Source organism: Vigna unguiculata, chromosome 5 (genome assembly GCF_004118075.2).
Source record: "Vigna unguiculata cultivar IT97K-499-35 chromosome 5, ASM411807v1, whole genome shotgun sequence".
NCBI lineage: Eukaryota > Viridiplantae > Streptophyta > Magnoliopsida > Fabales > Fabaceae > Vigna > Vigna unguiculata.
Genome location: NC_040283.1, coordinates 16747173 through 16770116, shown reverse-complemented (window position 1 = coordinate 16770116; position 22944 = coordinate 16747173). Strand labels below are relative to the sequence as shown.

The window sequence follows — 22944 nt, the reverse complement described above, 5'->3', positions numbered from 1 at the left end:
AAAAGTGTTTTCGTGACAAAAAATTTAAACAGATAAATTATATTTCTTTTGTAAAAAGTATTTCTAAAACAAAGTAATAATACTAAAAACAATAAAATTATATTTAGTAATAGTAATATATTACAAGTTATAGATAAATTATGTATACTTACATGAAAGTAATATAATTGTCTTAATAAATAAACGTAATTTATAACGATTTAACAATTAGATTATAATTTTGTCCGAACATAATTTATTTTAATTGATCTTCGGTCTTCACTACATTTAAAAAAGATGCATCAAGCTGTAATTTTAATTCAATTAATCCTTAAACTTTATTGCTTTTATAAATAAACAAAAATATTAATTTTCAAACTTATTTGAAAAATTGTAAATATTAATAAAAAATAGTATTATTTATAATTATTTATCTCCGGTATGTTTAACACTTTTATTAATTCAGGATATACAGATTTTTAATCTTATTTTCAAAACTATAAACTAAAATTTTAAAAGATACTGTTGTAATACAATTAAACCCTTAGTTAAAAGTAAAATAATTCCGCATAAATAATTTAGGTGTCTTTCTCAAATAAAAATATTAATAAAATCAAATAAATATTTTAATTATTATTATTTTTATTTCTAATTCTTCCTTTTATTCTTTTTTTTATTACATAAAACACGGGAAGAAGAAAAATGAAAAAAACATCGACATATCTTATATGTAAGAGATGTAATTCAAACTTATTAAAAAACTATTATAAATATTAAATAAACAATTGTCTTATTAATAATTACTTATGCAAATTATTACCTTTATTCTTTAAAATTATAAACTAAAATTTTAAAAGATACGCAATCAACAAATTTAGTTAAAGTAAAATCATTCTATAAACAATTTAATTTTTTTTTTCAAATAAAAATTTGTAAAAACCAAATGAAATATTTATATGCTATTTTCTTTATTTCTAAAATTTTTATTGTATTTTATTGCATAAAAATGAGTCACAAAGGAGAAGAAAAGTGCGAAGAACAAACATTGACACTCTGGTAAGAAATTTAATTCAAACTTATTTAAAAAACTATTATATTATTGAAATTATTTATTTGAGTGTATCTAATACTTCTATTAGTTTAGGACATACATACTCATAATATTATTCTTCAAAATTATAAATTAAAATTTTAAAAGATATCATTATAATAAATCAACAAATTTGTTTAGTTAAAGTAAAATAATTCTGCATAAATAATTTAAGTGTCTTTTTTCAAATAAAAATATTTTAAAAAATTAAATAAACATTTTAATTGCATTGTTATTTTCTTTATTTTTAAATTATTATTTTTGTTGTATTTTATTACATAACAAATGAAGAAAAAGAAAATAGAAGAAAACATTGACATCCGATAAGAAATTTAATTCAAACATATTTAGAAAATTATTTATAAATATCGATAAACAATTATATTATTAATAATTATTTATTTTAGTATGTCTAATACGACTGTTGGTGTAGAAGATACAGATTCTTATTTTTATTTTTGAAAATTATAAATTAAAATTTATAAAACTAATACGGTTATGATACAATCAACAAATTCAGTTAAACTAAACTAATCTTGAATAAAAATTTTAAGCATCTATTTTCAAATAAAAAAATTTGTAAAAATCAAATGAATCTTTTAATTATTATTTTCTTTATTTTTAAATTCTTGTTTTTATTGTATTTTATTACACAAGAAACCATAGTAAGAGGAAGAAAATTGAAAAAAATATTGACATCTCAGGTAAAAAATTTAATTCAAACTTATTTAAAAAGCTATTTATAAATATTAATAAACAATTATATCATTAACAATTAATTATGTGAATATGTCTACTACTTCTATTAGTTTAGGATATACATATTCTTACTCTTATTTTTAAAATTGTAAACTAAAAATTGAAAAGATACTGATACAATCAAAACATTCAGTTGAGGTAAAATAATTTTGTATAAACAATTTAAGCATTTCCTCTCAAATAAATCAAATGAATCTTTTAATTGTTATTTTCTTAATTTCTAAATTCTTGTTTTGATTGTATTTTATTGTATAAAAAATGAGTCACAGTAAGGAGCAGAGAAATGAAAAAAAAAACATTGACAAAAATGAGATAAGAAATATAATTCAAATTTATTTAAGAAAAATATTTATAAATATTAATAAACAATTGTATTATTAATAATTATTTATATGAGTACGTCTAATACTTCTACTAATATAGGACACACAGTTTTGTAATATATGTTTTTTACGTACTATAAGATTGTGTATATAATATGTGTTTCTTTATAAATTATGAGATTTTGTGCGTAATATATGTATTTGTATGTGTTATAAGATTGTGTGTACTATGAGACTTTGTACATAATATATGTTATATTATGTTTTGTACGTACTATATAAGTTTTTTACCTAAGATAAGATTGTATATTTAATTTATATAATGAATCCTTTTACTTATTTTTATTGCATTATTAACAATGTTGATGCACATATTTATTTTAATTGTTTGAAAGGTGGATATAATAAATTAGAGACTAGTCATAACATATCTGATCAAAGTGATATTTATAATAATATAATAAATATTAATTGTGTAATTAATTATATGTGATGTGATGATTTTTTACTCACATAAGCTTTCTTACATCTATATGATTAATTATGGTGAAATATTGGATTATATTTCTCGAATTGTCCATAACAATTGTAAAAAAAGGAACATAGTCTAATAGTTTTATCATTCTATAATTTATCATTTGATTATATGAGTCTAACTGAGTAAGACTTTAGTCCACAAACAAGTTTTATATTAATATATTCATTCGTTAAAAAGTGTGTTTGCTACAGTAAAACATGATAATATAATAGTTTTATCATTTGGTTATATGAGTCTCATTGAGTAAGATTTTAACCCATAAACAAGTTTTATGTCATTAGATTAATTTAATAACACATGTGTTTGTATCGATAAAACATAATAGTTTTATAATTTGGTTATATAAGTCTAATTGAGTAAGACTTTAGTCCATAGGCAAGTTTTGTCTGTGTCACTAGGTTCATTCATTAAGACTTGTGCTTGCATTTATAAAACATGATAGTTATGACGCTAATTGAATAAGCATTTAGTCCACAAGCAAGTTTTATGTCACTAGATTCATGCATTCTTATATGTTTGTATTGGTAAAACATGATGTTTGTTATAGTCTCAAACTATGATGATGAACATGTATTTTAAAAATTTGTAGTTTTTCAATATGTGAATATTTCTAATATCCATTATTGTATTTCCAAACTAAAAGGGGGATAATTATAAGTTTTGGAAGGAGAAATTTATTCTCCATTTGGGTTAGATGGACATTGATTATGCTATTAGAAAAATAGAATCATCGATATTATTGAGACCAACACTCTAGATGTTGTTGATCACTCTAGATGTTGTTCATCTCTATGAAGAGTGAGAGAGGTTAAATTGTCACCTTGTGACGTTAATAAAGATCATCTTTTTGCTCGTATTCAAGGTTTTGTTGATCAACATGACAATGTGAGAAATTTACTAAAGGTTATTGATGAACAATTCATCACATTTGTTAAATCTCTTTGCCAACACTACTATCATGTATTTTTTTTCATCATTAAAGTTCACTAGGATTGAAGGAGTGTGTGATCACATCATGCGCATAAGGGACATTATGGCTCAATTGAAGGCCTTAGAGGTTACCATGTCTGATTCCCTTATAGTACATTATATTTGTATATTTTACCTCATCAATATGCAACTTTTAAAAGTACTTATGACACATATAAGGATAAATAGTCTATTAATGAATTAGTGACCTTGTGTGTTTACGAAGAAGAAAGATTACTAATAGAGGAAGGAGAGATGGTAAACTTGACTACTTCTGTTAAGAATAAGAATAATCAGGTTAATTAGAAGGGAAAGATGTTTACTAAGTCAGTTATAAAGAAGAAGTCCAAGTGTTTCTCCTATCAAGAAAAGAAGGGACAAATGAAAAAGGATTTCCCCAAAGTTTAAGAATTGGCTAGAGAAGAAAGGTAATTATTTTGCTTTGTTTGTTATGAATCTAACATGACTAGTATTAATCATAACACATGGTGGATTAATTCTTAAACTACAATCCATGTTTGTAATACCATATATGGTATGCAAAACATAAGGAGACCAATGAGAAATGAATATTACTTCTATTCAAGAAGTAAGATGAGTTGATATGTGGAGGCATTGGGACATGCAATTTAGTTCTAAGTGGTGGTTCTATTTTGTGTTTAGAAAATGTCTTTGTTGTAAGATCCGAGAAATTTAATTAATTAATTAATTAATAAATGCGGGTAGTGAGAGACTTTATGACAATTAATGCTAGTTCACATGATGTGGAATAATATTAGTTTAAGTGGTTGAAAATACTTGATTGTGTTAAGAGAGTACTTATGTATGTCATTTGTGTGTTATTTTAACCTGATTATTCTTATTTTATATATATATATATATGTATATATATATATATATACATATATGTATACATATGTATACATATATACATGTATATATGTACATATATATACATGTACATATATATATATATATGTATACATATGTATACATATATGTATATATATATATATATATGCACGCGTAACAGCAGCAAACACGAAAGTCAGAAAAATAAAAAAAATGAAATGGAAAAATAAAAGCAAGATATAATGTTTAGTAAAAGGAGAAAGAGAAGAAGGGAATGCGTACGCATGAGGGAACAACGAAAGAGGGAAAAGAAAAGGGAGCAGTGACGCCGCTGAACCAGAGACCCGACGGAGCTGCGACGCGAAGTGATCGGAACTGCGACGTGGACGAGCGGAGCTACGGCGTCGAAGGTAATGAAGATCAAACTCAAATAGGCCAACGTTCGATTAGGGTTTTCCGTTTGGGATTTGGGTCTCGATCTCTGCTTACAATTGGATTTTCGATTTGAGTCGTTGGGGTTTTAATTTGGGCTTAAAATCTGAATGCCAACAACATATTTTTCTGTCATTTCATCCCGTTTTTTGAACTCGGTAACTCGTTCTCAAACTCACGAGTCTGGTACGAGTCAGCGAGTTAACTCCGAGTTTACTCCGAGTTTGACAAAGAACGAGTTTATATGCGAGTTAACTCGTCAACAGTGTCATGACTCGCAGACTCGTACGGGTTTACGAGTCAACCCGCGAGTTCGATAATCTTGGTTACAGGTATACGTTTACAAATGTGATAAGGTTTCATTCAGCATTAATTAATTAATTAAAATAAAATTAAAATTTAAAGTCCTTATTTGTAAAAAAAGAAAAAGGTAAACTTTTGTTTATTTGATTTTTCCTATTAGCAGAAGTTAAAACGCCTCTCTAAAACACGACGAAACAGAAACTGAGTTTTTCCTTTAAGCAGATCTAAGTCTAACCCAATTTTACAGTTTAAAGAGGCTTGCTTTGGCACTATTGAGGCCTCTGACTCTTTCGGATTCAATAGAAAACACGCAAAGTGCTCCCATCGAAGGGTTTTCAGTGTCTCAGTTTTGTTTCTCGTAGTTCGCAGGTAAGCGCTGAATCGATTTTCATTGTTCTGCTGTGGATCAAAATTGACTCCAATTGATAACGTGTTTTACTTTTCATGGATCATTTGATTTCGATTGATTCTTAAATGGTTATTGCCACGTCGTTGTTGAATGAATGAGAGTGATGTTAGAAGGATTTTTCCATTTTGGTGTTGGTTGTCATGTACCGAGGATTTCATGAACATGCTGTAATTGGTAGTTGTAGGTCCCCACTTGTGTGGGCATTTCCTCTATGCAATTAAGTGGGTTTTTGTTTTTTTAGCTAGTCACCTGTGAGTGTGTGTGTTTTTAAAGTGTAGGCTTAAATGGCATGCAATGTGGCTTGGGTGGGTTTTGGATCCCTGAAGGAACCTGGTGCTGCTTGAATTGCTTCTCGTGCAGTTCCATCTTTTAATAGGGGAACTTGCATTGTTCTTTGCATAATTTACTAGGAAAGTAGGGTTCTAGTCAAATTAAGGATTGACAAGAATCAGATATTCCTTCAATATAAATCTAATTTGTTTTTTTTTTCTGAAAGTTTCTGTTATTTTATTATAAACCTGTGTTTCTTTATGCTGAAGAGTGTGGATTGGTTCATTCGGTGATAATATTCGTGTAAAATATCGAGAGATGTGAGACTATGCATATGAATTTGTTGCTTAGTTTTGTTGATATAATGAAATTTAATTGATGACTATTGATCCTAATTTTTCATCATATGTACGCTTTGTTATCAATTTAGTGACACTGGTTTTTTATATTTTCATTTTTTCTCATTGACATGCAGGTGAACTTACTTGACCAGAGCTTGACAACTGGCAGAAAATTTTTTCGAAGTCTCTGTCTGGTGCGATGGTTTACATTACTGAGTGGGACAAATTTGTGGAGCAATCCATTCAGTTGTTCCGTGCTGATCCTGATTCTGTAATTCTATACCTTCAACTTTTTCTCGTTTCTTAAAGTAACAGAAGCCTGACAAACATCATTCAGATTTTTGTTTTATTTTACGATTATAAAAGCCTGTAATTGGTGTATTTGCTCTATTTTTCATGTTCAGTTGTGCAATACTCAATTGATTTTTTATAATTCAGTTTCTTGATTGTTCAAGTTATCCAATTTCTCCGTGTTGTTCTATTAAAACGTACTGAAAAATGAAATTTGTTCAATTGTATTTGGAGCAGACACGGTATGTCATGAAGTACAGGCACTGTGATGGCAAGTTGGTACTTAAGGTCACTGATAATCGACAGGTAGTAGTTCGTTTTTCTAGAACAAAACAAATATATATTCAATGTATTTTAATTTTTAAATGCCAGTCTTTTGTGAGTGTTTGAGATTGTAAATGTGGATTGACATGTAATCATAGTCTGATTCTTCTATATAAAATGTGTTATTGGGTTTAAAGTGTTCAGCCAAGTTTATCCGCTGAGAGATAGAGTTAACTCTTTTCCTCAATCCAAGATTACATGACAGTTTACTAGTTAACTAGAGAGTTTGACAATCTTGCAGTTCATGGTTGTCTATTTTTTCTGCCAACTTGATGAATGACATGATCCAATTATTTTTTTTCCTCCCTTATGAGTTGTGTGGCATGCTGAATTGCTTCCGTGGGTGAATTACTTTGGATTGTTACTCCAAGGTCGTATCACCCATTTTGATAAAAATGCCCTGCTTGCCTGCTGCACGACCCTTTCCTAATACTTGATCCCTCTACGCCTTTTCTTGTTCCTCTCTTCCCTTGTAGTTCTCTCTCTCTACTCTAACCCACTGGATCCTCTCTTTCCTGTTGTTTCGTGCTCTGTCCTCCTACCAAAGTTACTGTAAATGTTAAAAAGGTGGAGGTGCTTGTACAGTAAATTACACTAATCAGTCTTAAGGTTTTTGTGAAATTACACAAGCACCTTCTGCATTTTAAAACATTTACAGTAACTTCCTTATAGGGGTAGACGGTGTTATGTTTTTCAAACAATTAGGGGGTTACTGTAATGCATAAAGAATGTTAGTATAATGTTTTTTAAACAATTAAGGGAATTGTGTAGGGATGGAAAAAATCGGGAATGTTTTTGTGTTTTCATAAAACTTAAGAGGTGGTTAGCGCAATTTACTCTACTATTTATTTTGTTGTTGATGTGATTTGAAGTTGAGGTTTGTATTCTAGTGCTTTATTTACTATCTGACTATATTACTATCTCACTTTATAACTTGTTTGGTTTTGATAGAGGATTAATGAACTGCTCTTCCTCTAGGGCTATAAACACCTTATTCTGATTTGCTTTAAGATTAAATTAGTTTTCTTGTTTTTTTTAGCATTAATAGTGAACAATGCCATTATATTCAATAGTGAGCATTAATGTCATGAACAATGTCTGATTGTGTTTCCAAATAATTTGGAATGAAGATTGAGTTTAAGGCTGATCAATGGCCTGACTGGACATTATGTTAATGTTTGTTGGATGTTCCTTTCTCCTCTGGCGTTATATAATTTAGATAATTTTTAGAGAAATGTTAGCAATACACTAAGGTATTCAACTTGGGATTCTATTCATACTTGGAAATGGGATACAAAATCGTAAATCATGGAACTGCAACACGATGCATAAGGTTCTATAAGATATATAAAATTCGTAGCAGCAGAAGTAGAGCAACCAAACAGAGAGTCTACAACCTCAAGCACACAATGAAGAGGCTCTGGTGAGGTGGTTCATGCAATACATTTTGGGGCCTGGTAAGAGATGACACATATGTTGAGATAGAGTTTGAAGAGGATGTAGTGATGTCAGGTCAATGAAGGTGTTTTCCTCTATTGCTAGTGGGTTATAGAGAGGTTGGTTTTGGGGCTTGGGTTTTATAGGCTTAGGTTTACAAAAGTCCAAAATGAAAAAGAAACTCGACCCAATTCTGAAAGTTGGCTCTCAAACTAGATCCACACAAACTTAAAAGCTTTCTGATTCCACTTTTTTACAATTCTACCTGTTCTGCTCCACATCGATTCTAAGCATGGACAAACTCGTTAAGGCATGATAGAGTTATACGATCATATGTGATTCTGTCTACCATGCAATGCACTAACAAATTATTTCATTACACTCTACAATTTGCTAAAAATTATTGGATCTTAACTCTCAATGACGAGTCTCATTAATTTTATAATGATACAAACCCATTTATAGGTGTACATCTAGCTGCTTAAGCTTTTAAGGGAATTGGTTCTTATTGGTATTGAAGCCTTTTCAGCCTGGTGGTCTAAAGTTAATCCCTTCTTTGCACCCTTTTATATTTATGTTGACTTGAGTTCAACGTGAAAAGGGCTTGTGCATTCTCTACACTTGTCCAATGGTCAATTGCATGAGTGGCATGTTGGAGATATCTAACCATTCAAAACCTTCCAGTAATTGAAATCACCAATCCATTAATAGCTTGGATATTGATAAAATTGTGAGGAGATTCACTACATTGGAAAGAACAATGTCGTTATGGAGTTCAACATGTTCTGTGTTGGGGGCCTAAATGAAAGAGGTATCAAGGAATCCTTGAATCTACTAGATTATCTTTAACTAAACCATTAAGAGGAATAAGGAAAGAGAAGAACAATAAGGCATTTAAAATCTATTACAACCAATAAAAACACTTCTGTAAGATAGCAATCCAAATCTAAAACAAATTCTAGTCTTCAAATGAAAATAGTCCTTGCTGTCTAAGGTAACATGCGTAGACTACATACCATATAAATGACTCCTCATGAGCAACAAATCCAGGAGAGGTTGCTCCATGTAGACTTAATAAAGATCACCATGTAACAAGACATTTTTGTCAAACTGAAATAATCTAGTACTGAATGGCTGTAATGGAAAAGAGAAGTCAAATAGTTGTCATTTTGGTAATAGGAGAGGAGGTGTCAATATATCTTCGCCATAGATTTGTGTGTAGCTTTTGGCAACCAGTCAAGTTTTATAGCAATCAATGGTACCATCTGGTATTGCTTTAAGAGTTTACAACCATTAACAGCCAACAATTGATTTGCTAGCTGGAAGAGGAACCAACTCCTAAGTACCACTACTTTGAAATGCACATATCTCCGTCAATCATTGGTTGTCTCCACTCTGGTTGGGATAAAGTTTCGCCTTGTGACTTAGGAAAATGAGTAGAAGATAATGAGAATACACAGGCATAATGTATGGTGGAAAGTTGATGATAACTAAGGTTTGTATGGTATGGAGAAGGGTTAATGATAGAATGTGTACCTTTTTGAATAACAATAGGTCAATCATTTTTAGAGGAGACCGGATCTAGTAGAGGAGAGGGTGTTGGGGAATGATTAGGCATGTCCACCACTATATCATTATCCATCAATGATGGATCCTCGTATTAGAATATCAACAAGTCATGAACAACATGGTACTCATGAAACAATGGTGGAGAAATATATTGTGTTATGGTACATACATTTACTAGTATTGAAATATAGAAAAGATTTTTGATCAATTCATTAACCAAGTCCAAGTACATCTAGAATAACCATCAATAAAGGTAACAATATTTAAAATCAAAAGGGGTAATAGTATGGGAAGGAGGCCAAATATCAGAGTGAATTCAAGGAAAAAGAGACAACTTGTTTATTAAGACGATCAAGAAAAGATTGATGAATGTTTTCTTAATTGACATGATTCACATTTCACAGTATATACATCGCCTTTTGCAATATTTTCAACTTGGGATGTCCTAATTGTTAATGAATCATCACTGGAGGGATCACCGGTGCACATAGCCATGGTGGTGGGGAGAGGTAGTAATAATGCTACAAGCTTGTGTTTGTGAACCATTGGTTGCAGTTATAAAAGGAAAATTGACAGCATAGTAAAGGAGGATAATTAGTACGTGATAAATTGTACGAGAGTCAATGACCCAAGGACCAAGGGAAGGAGATTGAGAGAGGCAAGTAAATGAATTACAGTGTGTGCCACCAAAGCAGTGTTACTACAGGATTGGCATATTGCATACCATAAAGGGTTTGAATGTTGGTGTAGATAAATCAACCAATAAGGTAGGAGCAACAGGTGACTTAATAGTATATGCTTGGGCAATATTGTGTGAATGAGGAGTGTTTCCCATTTAGCTTCCAATACCTATCAATTGTTCGTTCAATGCTACGACAATTTGCACTTTGGATGATTTTTAAAATTACCTGTGAGAGCGTCCATAATTATTACTATGATGCAAAGGCAGTGTTTTCACCTATAGACAAAGTATGGTCTCTGTTTATCTTCTGAGTATGGAGGAGCTTAGATGATGAGTCATAGTAGGATTTACTGGTGAACCCAAAATCTGATCACAGGTAGCAACATACTCTTAGGGCAAGCCATACATTCCCAAGGTCATGAATAATGTATTGTGGTTCTCAAGTTCGTTTTTCACTTCTGCAGATTGTGGAAGGAGCTTATTAGAATCATTTAAGGAAATTTGAGACCCAAGATAAGCAAACATAAGACCCTAAAAATTTATTAGACCAAGAAATGTTATGAGATTATTGGTATGGAGAGCATTAGCGTCACTCCAAATTGACGCACACATCTTGAGTGGACAAAAAATAGGTTTGAGTGAAGTGTGAATAGTGGATTTAATAACACTACAGAGCTCAGCATCAATCTTCATCCACTTTTCACTATTTTATGTAGGAAAAAATTCAGTTGTGGTAGTGAGATGGGATTTGTAGCCCAACTCTCTTAACCATAACCCAATTTAGAAGCCAAGTAGAATAGTTAGATGTGATTATCTTCTCAATACTAACAATGTGGTTAGAAAAGATGAGAGAATCTGTTTTGGAGAGTGGAAGGTAGATAGAACTACCAATCAAACTTCGATGGAGCCACCACCATAGGGGTAGGAGTGCATGGAGGAGGTGATCTGAGTGAAGGTTGGTCAGTTGTCAAGTGACGCTGTGTGCCAATTGGAGTTGTCTCTGCTGTGGGAGAAAAGTTGCGTGTGAGGGTGCATGGATGGGTGGTTTGCCTTGGTGTTTGTATGTTTGTGGATGAATTGGCAAGATGCGATCACAACCCAATGTTTGCTGGAAAAAGTGGTGGTTGTCAAAAGAAAATCCTTCCAAGACAAGTGGGTCTACCTGGCCAACACATTTCCGAAAAAGACACCAGATACTATTATAAACCTTAGAAAAGAGAGAAACATTGAGCTGAGACAACTTGGATGTTTCAATTATATCTATCTAGAAAAAGGAATGAATGCAATGAATAGAGGAAATTTGATATCCTCAAACAATAAATATGTGATACGATAATAAATAAATAAAAAATCCTAATAATACGTATATAATCTAGATATTGTTGATTATATAATATCAACTCCTTCTTTAACTACAACAATACACGTGAAGTTACCCATTAATGTTTCAGTTGGGATGCCCCTTTTAGTTGAGGTGGTACATAACTCTGCCAATAAAATTATCTATCAGACTCTATGAACAAGAATATAATATGCATAAAAGAAAATGATATATACTTATAAAATTCTCATGATTGTTGTTGGTGGTGAAAATTTAATTTAGCCGCAGTATGAGCTCTCATTTTAATTAGCAGAACAAAATCTGTTACATATATGACCGGTGTGAATTCAATGATTTGTAATAATTATATTCCTAGCAATTAGCATCATTTTCTATTGTTTTATGATTGACTGCCTCTTACATTATTAGCCTCGTAATCTTAATTTTTAATTGTGAATTGTTGTACTTTCTACAGTGTCTAAAATACAAGACAGACCAAGCACAAGAGGCTAAGAAGATGGAAAAACTGAACAATATGTTCTTTGCTTTGATGGCCCGTGGTCCTGATGGTACGTCTTACTGTAAGCTGTTAATGTGGTGATGCTTTAACTAAAAAGACTTCTGTGCAACATTCGTGTTCTCTTTAAATGGTCAAAGACTTTTGAGAACAAGAGACCACTCTGTACAAAATTCGTTTATGGTTTACATTGATTGTGTTTTGGATATTCTTTCTTGTCTGGTGCTGAGATTTCTTTTTACGTTCTCCACTACTTGTAATTCTGCAGTTGATCTATCAGAAGTCACTGGAAAAGAGCAAACGGATGCTCAACCAAGCAAGAAAGGAAGAGGAAGGAAGCAATAACTTGCTCATTGCGAGACATGATGGTTTTATGAGTCAGAGGACTTCCTAAGAATTTTAACAGTTATACTTTTTGTCGACCTAATGATTACTTCTTCAGATTCTATGATGAAAGTGGTTTGTATATTGAAGTTTTGAAGTCTGAATTTCTGATCTTTGGCAGTCTTGAGTATTACAGAATTTAGTCATGCCACCAAGATTCGCCGTGCATCGTTATCGTTATTGAATCCTTTTATATATCTGATAGGAACAATTGATTTTGAATCCGATGGTGCAGCCAAATCAGTGTCAGCAGTTCATCGTCAAACTCGAATTTTCTTACTAACTTCACAATTACAAAATATGGTTTTGTGCATCTAAATGAGATTGGTGGCCAAATTGTTAAAGCTACAACAGGCGTAAGGCTAGATTGCAGGATTCATAGTTCGGTCATAGGGAGTGAATATTGGATACCATCCCCAAGGAGTATGGAATTTTAGATCCCATTGATTACATGTTATAGGTATGCTACGATATGAGGCAAGTTTCTCTACTAGATTTTTAGTATTGTTTTTTTATTGAGCATTAAAAACATATTATTTTGATAATTTAAAAATATTTAATATATTTAATATATTTTGGTAATTTCAAAAACATATTATTTTAGTAATTTTAAAAAGAGAAATGATAGGTTGATAATCACATTTAATCACTTTTTTTATCACTTTTATAGGTTGCAAGTTAATTTATCTTGAGTTACAAGTTAATTTTAAGGTGGTAAAAAAAGTGGTCAAATGTGAATGTCAACTTATCATTTCTCTTTTAAAAATACAATAGAGAACAACACATTAAAATCTCAGCAAAACTCGGGAATCCAAATTCGGTTTGACTGTTTCTTCTTGCACCTCCTTTTTTTTTCTTCTTCTTCTTGCACTCCATGAATTTAATAAACCCCATTTTACACCTTTTAAAAAATTTAGTAAACCTAAATACTATCATGCAGCCTTTGGAAATGCGTTCTTTTTAGATATATTTCGGAATGTATATTCTGGAAGATTTTTTCGAATCTAAAACTACTTTTTGGAAGTCACCATTTCAAAAATATTTTTTAGTTATATTTCAAAATGAGTATTTTTGAAGGTGTTTTTGAATTTGAAAGTAACTTTCAATCAGAATGTATTTAAAAAGTTATATTCTCAAACAACTTATTTTGAAAAGTATATTTTTAGAATACATTGTTTCAAAATTCATTTTTAGTTATAGTGTTATATACATTGTAGAATGAGCATTTTAGAAGATAGTTTTGAATTTGAATATATCTTCTGAAATGTTCATTTTGGGATGTATTAAAAAAAAATGAATTTTGGAAGCATCAGGGCAATTTCTAAGTATTCAATCATTCTTTGACCACTGCCAAGTGATCAACCATGATGGTCACTCCATGCACTATTGTCAATCAAAGTCATCGAACCAGTGGATGGTGTTTTTAAAGGTTGTTCCATGAATCACTCTCTTGGTAATAGTGAACACAAGATTTTTTATGCATTTGTATTTTTTTATTCAATATTATAATGCATTGCAACCTTTATAGTTTAGCAAAACTAGAAAAAAAAAAAAGTCTCAATCCCACTATTTCCATGCAAGAAAATGTGGGTTGATAAAGGCCTGGATCATGAGCAAAATTTTAGCTCCATCTCCTAGAGAATAGATGTACAACATACTTGATTTATTGAAATAGAACAACTTACTACTTAAAATAGAAATTCAAAAATAATTATCTACTAACATTCCTTTCCTTAAACTAAAATGTTAACGTTTAGTTAAGATGCTTCAATCATGCCCAATATGCTTCTAAGCTTTAAGATTTGCTCCAATTTGAGTGGTTTGGTCATTATATCAACTAATTGATTTTGCGTGCTACAATAACTCAACTAAATGCTTCCGCTCTTTACAAGATCTTTTAAAAAATGTTATCTAACATTGATGTGTTTACTTCTTTCATGAAATATTGAATTCTTAGATAATTGAATAATCGAATTATTGTCACTTAAAACCAAAATGTTATTTTGATCTTTAAAACCGAAAGCCTCCATTATCCTTTTAATTCAAATGCATTGACATGCATAAGATGCTACAACTATATATTCAACTTCTATTGTAGATAATGTTACCACTGATTGCTTTTTAAAGGACCATGAAACTACTCCAAACCCTAAGAAAAACATAAATCCAAAAGTACTCTTCCTATCACCTATGTCTATAGTAAAGTCACGATTTATATAATATATTGTGCTCTCCCATTTCTTATATAAGCTAACTCCATACATCAATTCTGGTTGAGTTACAGTCAAGTAGACGAGGCTTCCAACTACTTGTTTGAATAAAGTAGCATCCACTTTGGCCCCTGCACCATTTCTAGATAGTCTTGTACCTAAAACAATTGGATTCTTGACTACATTGAATCCTTCTTGCCAAATCGAGACAATAAAAATTCCATGTGCATTTTGTAAAATTTCAACTCCAAGAAAATACCTCACCCTTCCTAGATCACACATGTCAAATTTTAACATCATAGAAATTTTAAAGTCATCACACATGTTTTCATCATTTCTAGTATAATATCATCTACATATAAGCTCACAATTAAAAGTTTACTTCCTTTTGTTGATTTTTTAAATAATGTGTGTTCACAAAAACATATTTCAAAATCACTACTAGGAAGTATGTTTCTATCTTGTTGTATAACATAATCATTGTTTAGCTTGTATATCTTCTCTTCTTTAACTATCTTCCTAGAACCAGTTGGTTGTTGCACATATACTTTATCTTTGAGTTCTCCATGAAGAAAGGCACTCTTCACATCAAGATTAAAAATACTTAAGCCATATTGAGCAACTATTAAGATTATTATACATATATGGTATGAAGTTGTCAACTAGTGCAAACACTTACGTGTAGTTCACTCCATATTGTTGCGCATACCCTTTAGCTACCAACCTTGCTTTAAACTTGCTAATTTTTTCATTTCCTTTGAGTTTGGTTTTGAATATCCATTTCCTTCCAATTGGCTTTACTCCTTTTGGCAAATCATTAAACTCCCATATTTTGTTCTTTTTTATTGCCTCCACCTCTCTCTCCATTGTATCTCTCCACGTCTTGCTTTAGATAACTTCTTCAAATGTCATTAGATCAATGATGGCCTTCCTCCAAGCTTGCTTGCATCCATGGTGGAAGATGATGAAGACATGAGGTTGAATGGCACAAAAGCTAATAGAATGATAGAGGATTGAGGTATTTTGGTTCAGTTTAGGCGAAGAAATCCTAAGAGAGGTGAGACCAACTCCTAGTGAAGGAAGCTATAGTAGTCTATAGAAGATTTTACTCTAAGGTGAGCTCAAATAAGAGGCATGTCATTTCTCAAATTCAAGCTCAAAAATACAATGGTAGAAACCTTTATTTATAGGTCAAGAAACCCTAAAAATGTTCACTGAAAAGGAGAGCAAAACACCATTCAAACTAGTATAGAAATTTGAAATTTGGACCAAAAGAAAGCATGCTTAAGGTGTGATTTTCCACTTAAGCACTCACATGCTCCACACCATGAGGCATTAATTGAGAGAGCCTTGCTCTCCAAATTTGTCTCAAATTAGGGTTTAAGAAACCCTAATCCCATGCACCATGCTCACTGGCCCAAAACTAGGCTCATTTCCTTTTAGGTCCAAACTAGACTACTAGACCCAAGCCCACACTATGGCTCAAATACAGGGTTCAAATATAATCCCATACTACTAGGCCCATAACACAAAGCCCAAAATATTACTACTCTAATATTTACAAAAAAATCTTATATTAGGTCTTTACATCTTCCTTAACTCATATGAATATTAACTTGGTCTTGCTAAACTCTAGTGAAGCCTAATCTTCTTGGATCCTTCTGGCCATGGCTAGGGTGTTTGCCATCATCTTCTATCACCAACATTGCACTTATATTATCATCATCTGATAAACCTTCTCCTGTTTCATAATTGTTAGTTTTGAAATGGTTGAAAAGCCAAGAAGGGGGGGGGGTTGAATTGGCTAGTTAAAAATTTAGGCTATCTTTGCAAGCTAAAAACCACCTTTAATTGAATCAAATAAATCACCAAGTTAGGATACAAACAGTACTGAACTATACACTTTCAATCGATCAAAAACAGAGTTATTAGATTGATTTTACTAAACCGATTCTGTTATGGTATAATCAATCGATTGAAACTGAAAAACAGTCGACTGAAATATTGGAAAAAATGCAGAAATGCGAATTTGAATTTTAAACCAGAAACAATGCTCAAGAATGATCAAGATCAGTTCCAAATGATTATACAAACATGCTCAATGCTTCAGATGCTATGAAAACATGCAAGAACATGAAAAAGATGATTAAAGCACAAGTTCTTGAAACTTTAAAATGAAGATGCAAGAGAGAAAGGTTAGAGAAGAGAGGACACCACAAATTTTTATACTGGTTCACTCAAACCTGAGCTACATCCAGTTTGTCAAGGCAACCTTAGCTTGACTTTGCACTATTTCAAAAGTTTTACAAAGTATCCACCCTTACACTTTCAAAATATGCAAAAACACCACAAAAGACTCTTGAATCACACAAGAATCACACCAGCACAACAAGAACCCTCTTGCAGACCTGGAAAACCACCAGGCACACACACAAAGCTTGAGAAAGATCAAACCTTAGTGGTAGCACAACCTTGCCTACCACAAACCACTTTCTCCAAGCTTCAAACCAAGCCAAAAGCTTCAAGAATTGATCCAAGATCAATCTTCAACAGCTGCAACACTTATGATCACGAAGGAGAGAGTTTCCACAAGTTTCCAAAACCAAATCGTGCTCTAAAATGATCAACTTACCTCTCTTTCGAAAATCACAGCTTTTATAGTCAAACTGTTACGAAATTCAACAGGTTGATTTTCAAATCAATCGGTTGATTTCACTTGACTTAAGTGAAATCAGTCGATTAAAAACTAAATCAATTGATTGAATTTGTTGCAGTTTAAGACTACTGCAGCCAACCTTTTAACCTGTTGAAAAACCATTCAACAGATTAAAAACACAACAAAGACCAAACTACATCTAATTAATGCTTTAAGGTCTACAACATGAATTACAAACTACAAGTACACTTTCTTAATGATGTAACTACATGGAGAGCACACATTCCAGCCTTGATCACCATGGGGATCACCAAATCTCATTTCCTTCATCAATGTAGGCTTTATTCCAATGGTTATGGCTTCAAGATAGTTCAAAAGAGCTTCATTCAATCTTCATCAAATCTTCAAGAAGCAAACCACCTTGGCTTCTCATGTCAACAATAATCAGTCATCCAAATCAGTTCTCTCCTACACCTTTAAAGCCTCCTTTAACCAAAATTTCAAGTGTTGGAATATGAGACTTGTCATGGAGTTCACTTTCACTAGAGCTAGTTCCAATATTTCCTGAACTCAACATTTGTTCTACTGGTTGCAATTCGGGATGGTCCAGCCCGTTTAGGCCAACCCCACATTTGGTCCATAAAATGTAGGTTGAGCTAGTCCGTCATGCTTTAAAAATGCAGACTGAAAATGTTGGCTCGCCCTATATTGGTATTAGCCCGTGGGCTCGCGAGCTATCCCGTATTTTGTGGTTAGTAAAGACATTTTATGATTTTGTTCATGCATTTTGAAGATGCTGCATTTTTGAATAGATTGTAAACAATAACTTGGGGTTAGGGGTGCAATGAGCAAGAACTAAAACCATTTGAGTGAAATAAATTGGTTGTACCCAATTAAGAAAAATTGAAAATAAATATGATGAACAAAGTGTTTGTTCTTTGATGTAGGAGTAAGGTAACCCTACTATTATGAACGTGAAATAAATACAAACCGAAAAGAAAAGTTGGCTTTGTTGAAAGTTGAAATAGATAAATTGGTCATGGATTCAAGTGGTGCACTGTTATAAGTATTTTATTATATTCAACTATGCTACAACAAAGAAACCGGATTCGCTTATTGTTGCATGGAGAAGGAAGAAGATTGTTGTGTGGAGGAGAAATATGAAGTTGCCTACTACTACATGAAGAAAGACAAATGCCAACAACAAAAATTAGGGTTTAAGAGAATGCGGGCAAACAGGCCAACCCGCTTTGTCCTAGGCCTGTATGGGTTGAGGGTTATGTGGGTCAATAGGCTTAAAATCTCAACCCGTCCCCCACATTTGATTGTAGGCATGCGGGCCAGCGCACCCTTGCCATCCCTAATTTCTACTCCTTGTTGATCTAGATTTTCTACTTCATTATGCTCAAGTTGTTTCTCGATGTCACTCACATAATCATCATTCTTCTCCCAATTCCAATTATTTTGTTGTTTAAATATTACATCTTTGTTGATAATAATCCTTTTATTGACAGGATAAAAAAAATTGTATGCCTTTGATTCATCATTGACTCCAAGGAGGAAACATCTCTTACTCTTGTCATCCAACATGATCCACTGACGATCTAGAATGGACACGAATTAGACGTTTAAACACCCGAAAATAGTCAATAGATGGCTTCACTCCGCTCCATACTTCTTCAGGGGTTTTGTCTTACACTACTGTTGTGTGAATTTTGTTGAGAATGTGACCCCATCTTGTTGCCTCTGGCCAAAATATTTTTGGAACATGTCTTTTCATCAACATAGCCTGGACCATATTCATTACGATTATGTTTTTCCTCTCAACAACTCCATTCTAGTGAGGAGTATAAGTTGCAGTCAATTGTCTTTGTGTGCCATGAGTTTTACAAAATTCTTCAAACACATTGGAAGTAAATTCTCCCCCTTTATATGTTTGTAAAGAGATAAAGATTTCTCCAACCTCCTTTTCTACCAATGCTTTGAAACTTTTAAAACAGGAAAAAACTTTTGACTTCTCACTTAAAAAAATATATCCAAGTTTTATATGATAAATCATCAATAAAACTTAGGAAAAATTTCTTATTACTAGTTGATGTAGACTGAATAGGCCCGAATAGATCAACATGAACACATTATAGTTTCTTTGATGCTCTCCATAGTCTTTTCCATGACATTGCATTTCGGTGTTGTTTTCCAACTATGCAATGTGTGCACATATCTCAATCGGTTGTGATAGAAGGTAACTTGTCCACCATTTGTTTAGAGACAAATGTTTTTAAACCATCATAGCTTAAATGACCTAGTCGATTGTGCTACAATTGGGATCACACCCTAATTCCACCCGAAGACATGTTGTGTTTGTTGATGCCATACTGGATTTCAATACAAACATCATGCTACCACTCATATTCACTTTCCATAATCGGCCCTCTTTTAGGACGAACAACATTACACTTGTTGTTCTAAGTTGTTATAGTCAATCCCTTCTTTTGAAGTTGTCCTATAGTCAATAAGTTATTCTTGAGTTTAGAAACATAATATACATGTGAGATTATATATGTGATACCATTCACAACCATCTGAGCATCGCCTTTCCTAATCACAACAATGCATGTATCATTCCCATGTTTTACTTTGTGGTGAAATTTCTCTTCTAGTTGTGAGAACCAATTTTTATTACCACTCATGTGTTTATTGCATCTAGAGTTTAAAACCCACCCATTCTTCTTCCTCTCCTTGAGATCTACAAAAGCCATTAACTAGAGTTCATCCTTTTGTCCTACTACATCTTCTACTTCAACATAATTTGCTTCCTTTTCCCACATAGAACACTAATATTTAAAGTGCCCAAGTTTGTGACATTTAAAGCATTCAACATCAGCTTTGCTGAATGCTTGACTTTCCCTTCCTCTGTGTTGAGAAGACCCTATACTTCTTCTTCTTCGTCTGCCTCTCCTACTTCTCTCATCTATTACAATTTGCATGACATGTTCTTCTTCTGTAACAAGCACCATTCTCTGCTTGTGAACTAGTAGGCTACGAGTTTGTCTATTGTCATGGCATCCATGTTGTTGGATTCTTCAATAGAGCACACAACATAGTTAAACATTATTGTCATTAACCATAGGATTTGTTGCAGTTAGGACATTCACCTTCATGTTTTCATTGTATGCTTTCATACTTTTAGCAATCCTCAAGGTCCAAGCAATGCACGAGTTTATTGATTCTCCCTCCTTCATTTGCAGTAACTCAAAGTCCTTGCACAAGGCTTCTAACTGTGCTGTTTTAACCTGAGTTGAGCTCTGAAACTTTTGCTTCATTGAGTCCCATATGTTTTTGGACGTTTCATCATTTAGAATAGTGTCTAAAATTTCTCTATCAATTACTTGATAGAGATAATTCTTTATCTTCATATCCTTCAACTTTTATTCCTCTATTAACTTGAGTTCCGCTTCTGTTGTGCTGACTTTGTCTTTGACATTTGTAATTCCATGTTCTAGCAAATGCCAAAATTCCTTTGATCGAAGAAAGTTCTCCATCAACTTTCCCAATGATCATAGTATAGTATTGCCTATCAAATTTAGGAATTGTTGGTTGCACATACTTGATGGATTCTGCCATTGCTACAAGACGTTTCCAAACACTCACATTCAATTATGTTTCTCTCACTCTCACTTGATATGTAGTTCATACCCTTGCCATTTTTCTCTACTCTCACCTAGTTTTTTGTTCAAGTCCTTGTATCTGATTCCAAATTGTGAATACAACAAGATATTTTGTATATTTTGCATTTTGTTATTCAATACTGAAATGCATTTGAACATTATACTCTAGCAAAACCATAAAAAAATGTCTCAATCCCACTATTTTCACCCAGGAAAATGTGAGTTGATAACTACCTAGATCATGAGCTAAATTTTAGTTCACCTCTTAAATTCTCTCTCCTTTTCTCTTCTTTGCAACGTAAGTGGAGGCTCTTCTCAACATCTGCAACTCTCTTCTTCCCCACATCCGTAACCATCCCCTCGAGACATGTAATTTATTTTTAATTTGTAGTTTATCATGTTTAACTATAGGTTAATAATAGAACTTACACCCATTATTTTGCTAGAAATGCACTATCTTTGTTGCCTTTGTTGTTATGCACTACTTGAACCATTAATTTGTTGGTTGTGGTTGATTTTTTTTTTTGCAGTTAATACCAGACGTCAACATCCGGTTGGCACTTGAATTTTTTTCCTCTTATGGAAGTGGGCAACCAGTATGGGGATGATTTTTTTTCTTTTTCAGATGTCAACAACTGGTGTGTTGCATTTTTCTAAGGATGTCGACATCCGTTGCCTTTTTTTTCCTATTTTCCCTTTGAACTGGATCACCACATCCAGTTATGGTTTTGAAATTAATTTTCTCTTACGATTGTCGATAGTCAAAATGTGTTATTAAGAAATTAGTTTGTTTTAAAAAAAAATAAAAAAACAAATTAATAACTCAATATTTTTAATACAAGAAAAACATATTACAAATGTTATATGACCATTTTAATTAGTTTATGTATGCATGCAACTATTCATGCATATTACTTTGTGGCCATTGGGGTTGAGAATTTTGCTGGTCCAAGAAACATCAACCAGTAGCTGTAAGGGTTCAAGCAAACAAATCCATTTTCTACATATGTTTAATACATGGGTATAAGAACATCAAGCAGAGGCTGTTTTTCAGAAGTCACTGTCATGGTGAGAAAGCCATTGAAAAACCACCAATTCATTGTGACTCCTCAACATAGAAAGGAGTAGCAACAACCGTAGGAATAATGATCCAAGGAGGCTCCATTATGGCAAATCATAGAGTAAAGTTTGATAACAAGGTGTTCATGGCGTGGGATCAAGACACCCGATGCAAAATCTGCGAGGCAATTACTAAATATTGGATATCGACATCCGACAAGCATATTAACCGGAAGTCAACATCTAGTTCACAACAAACATGACATTCGTTTTCTTATTACACCAGATGATAACATCCCACTTACGTACATACCGGGTGTCCACATCTGGTATTTATTATAATTAAAAAAAATTAAATGCATATCGGACGTCGACATCCAATATCTATAAACCGGATATCAACATCCGATATCTAGGTGTACCAGATGTCGACAACCGGTATTCGGCATTGACTGACAAATTTTATTGATTAAACGTATATGAAGAATGCACGAAGAACATAATGAACAACACATGATCTCAAGAATACAACACCTATAGCTATGCATGCAATGGAAAAAA

General features: G+C 32.4%; 1 protein-coding gene across 2 annotated transcripts; it reads left to right on the top strand.

The window, feature by feature from the left end:
• The first annotated feature begins 4707 nt into the window (after positions 1-4707).
• LOC114185908 (signal recognition particle 9 kDa protein) lies at positions 4708-13012 on the top strand. 2 transcript variants are annotated; one of them, XM_028073858.1, is made up of 6 exons: positions 4710-4920; positions 5493-5614; positions 6400-6536; positions 6794-6862; positions 12365-12458; positions 12675-13012. In XM_028073858.1, the coding sequence occupies exons 3-6, from the start codon at positions 6465-6467 to the stop codon at positions 12749-12751; spliced, it is 312 nt and encodes a 103-aa protein (XP_027929659.1). In that variant the 5' UTR covers positions 4710-4920; positions 5493-5614; positions 6400-6464; the 3' UTR covers positions 12752-13012. The 2 variants fall into 2 exon arrangements, with proteins under 2 accessions (XP_027929660.1, XP_027929659.1); XM_028073859.1 differs by lacking the exon at positions 5493-5614 and having other exon boundaries at positions 4708-4920.
• Positions 13013-22944: the final 9932 nt, after the last annotated feature.

Coding starts and splice junctions, on each gene's coding strand:
- LOC114185908 (XM_028073859.1), top strand. CDS start 6,465: ATGGTTTACATTACTGAGTGGGACAAATTTGTGGAGCAATCCATTCAG. Junction 6,537..6,793: donor TCCGTGCTGATCCTGATTCT/GTAATTCTATAC, acceptor TATTTGGAGCAG/ACACGGTATGTCATGAAGTA. Junction 6,863..12,364: donor AGGTCACTGATAATCGACAG/GTAGTAGTTCGT, acceptor TACTTTCTACAG/TGTCTAAAATACAAGACAGA.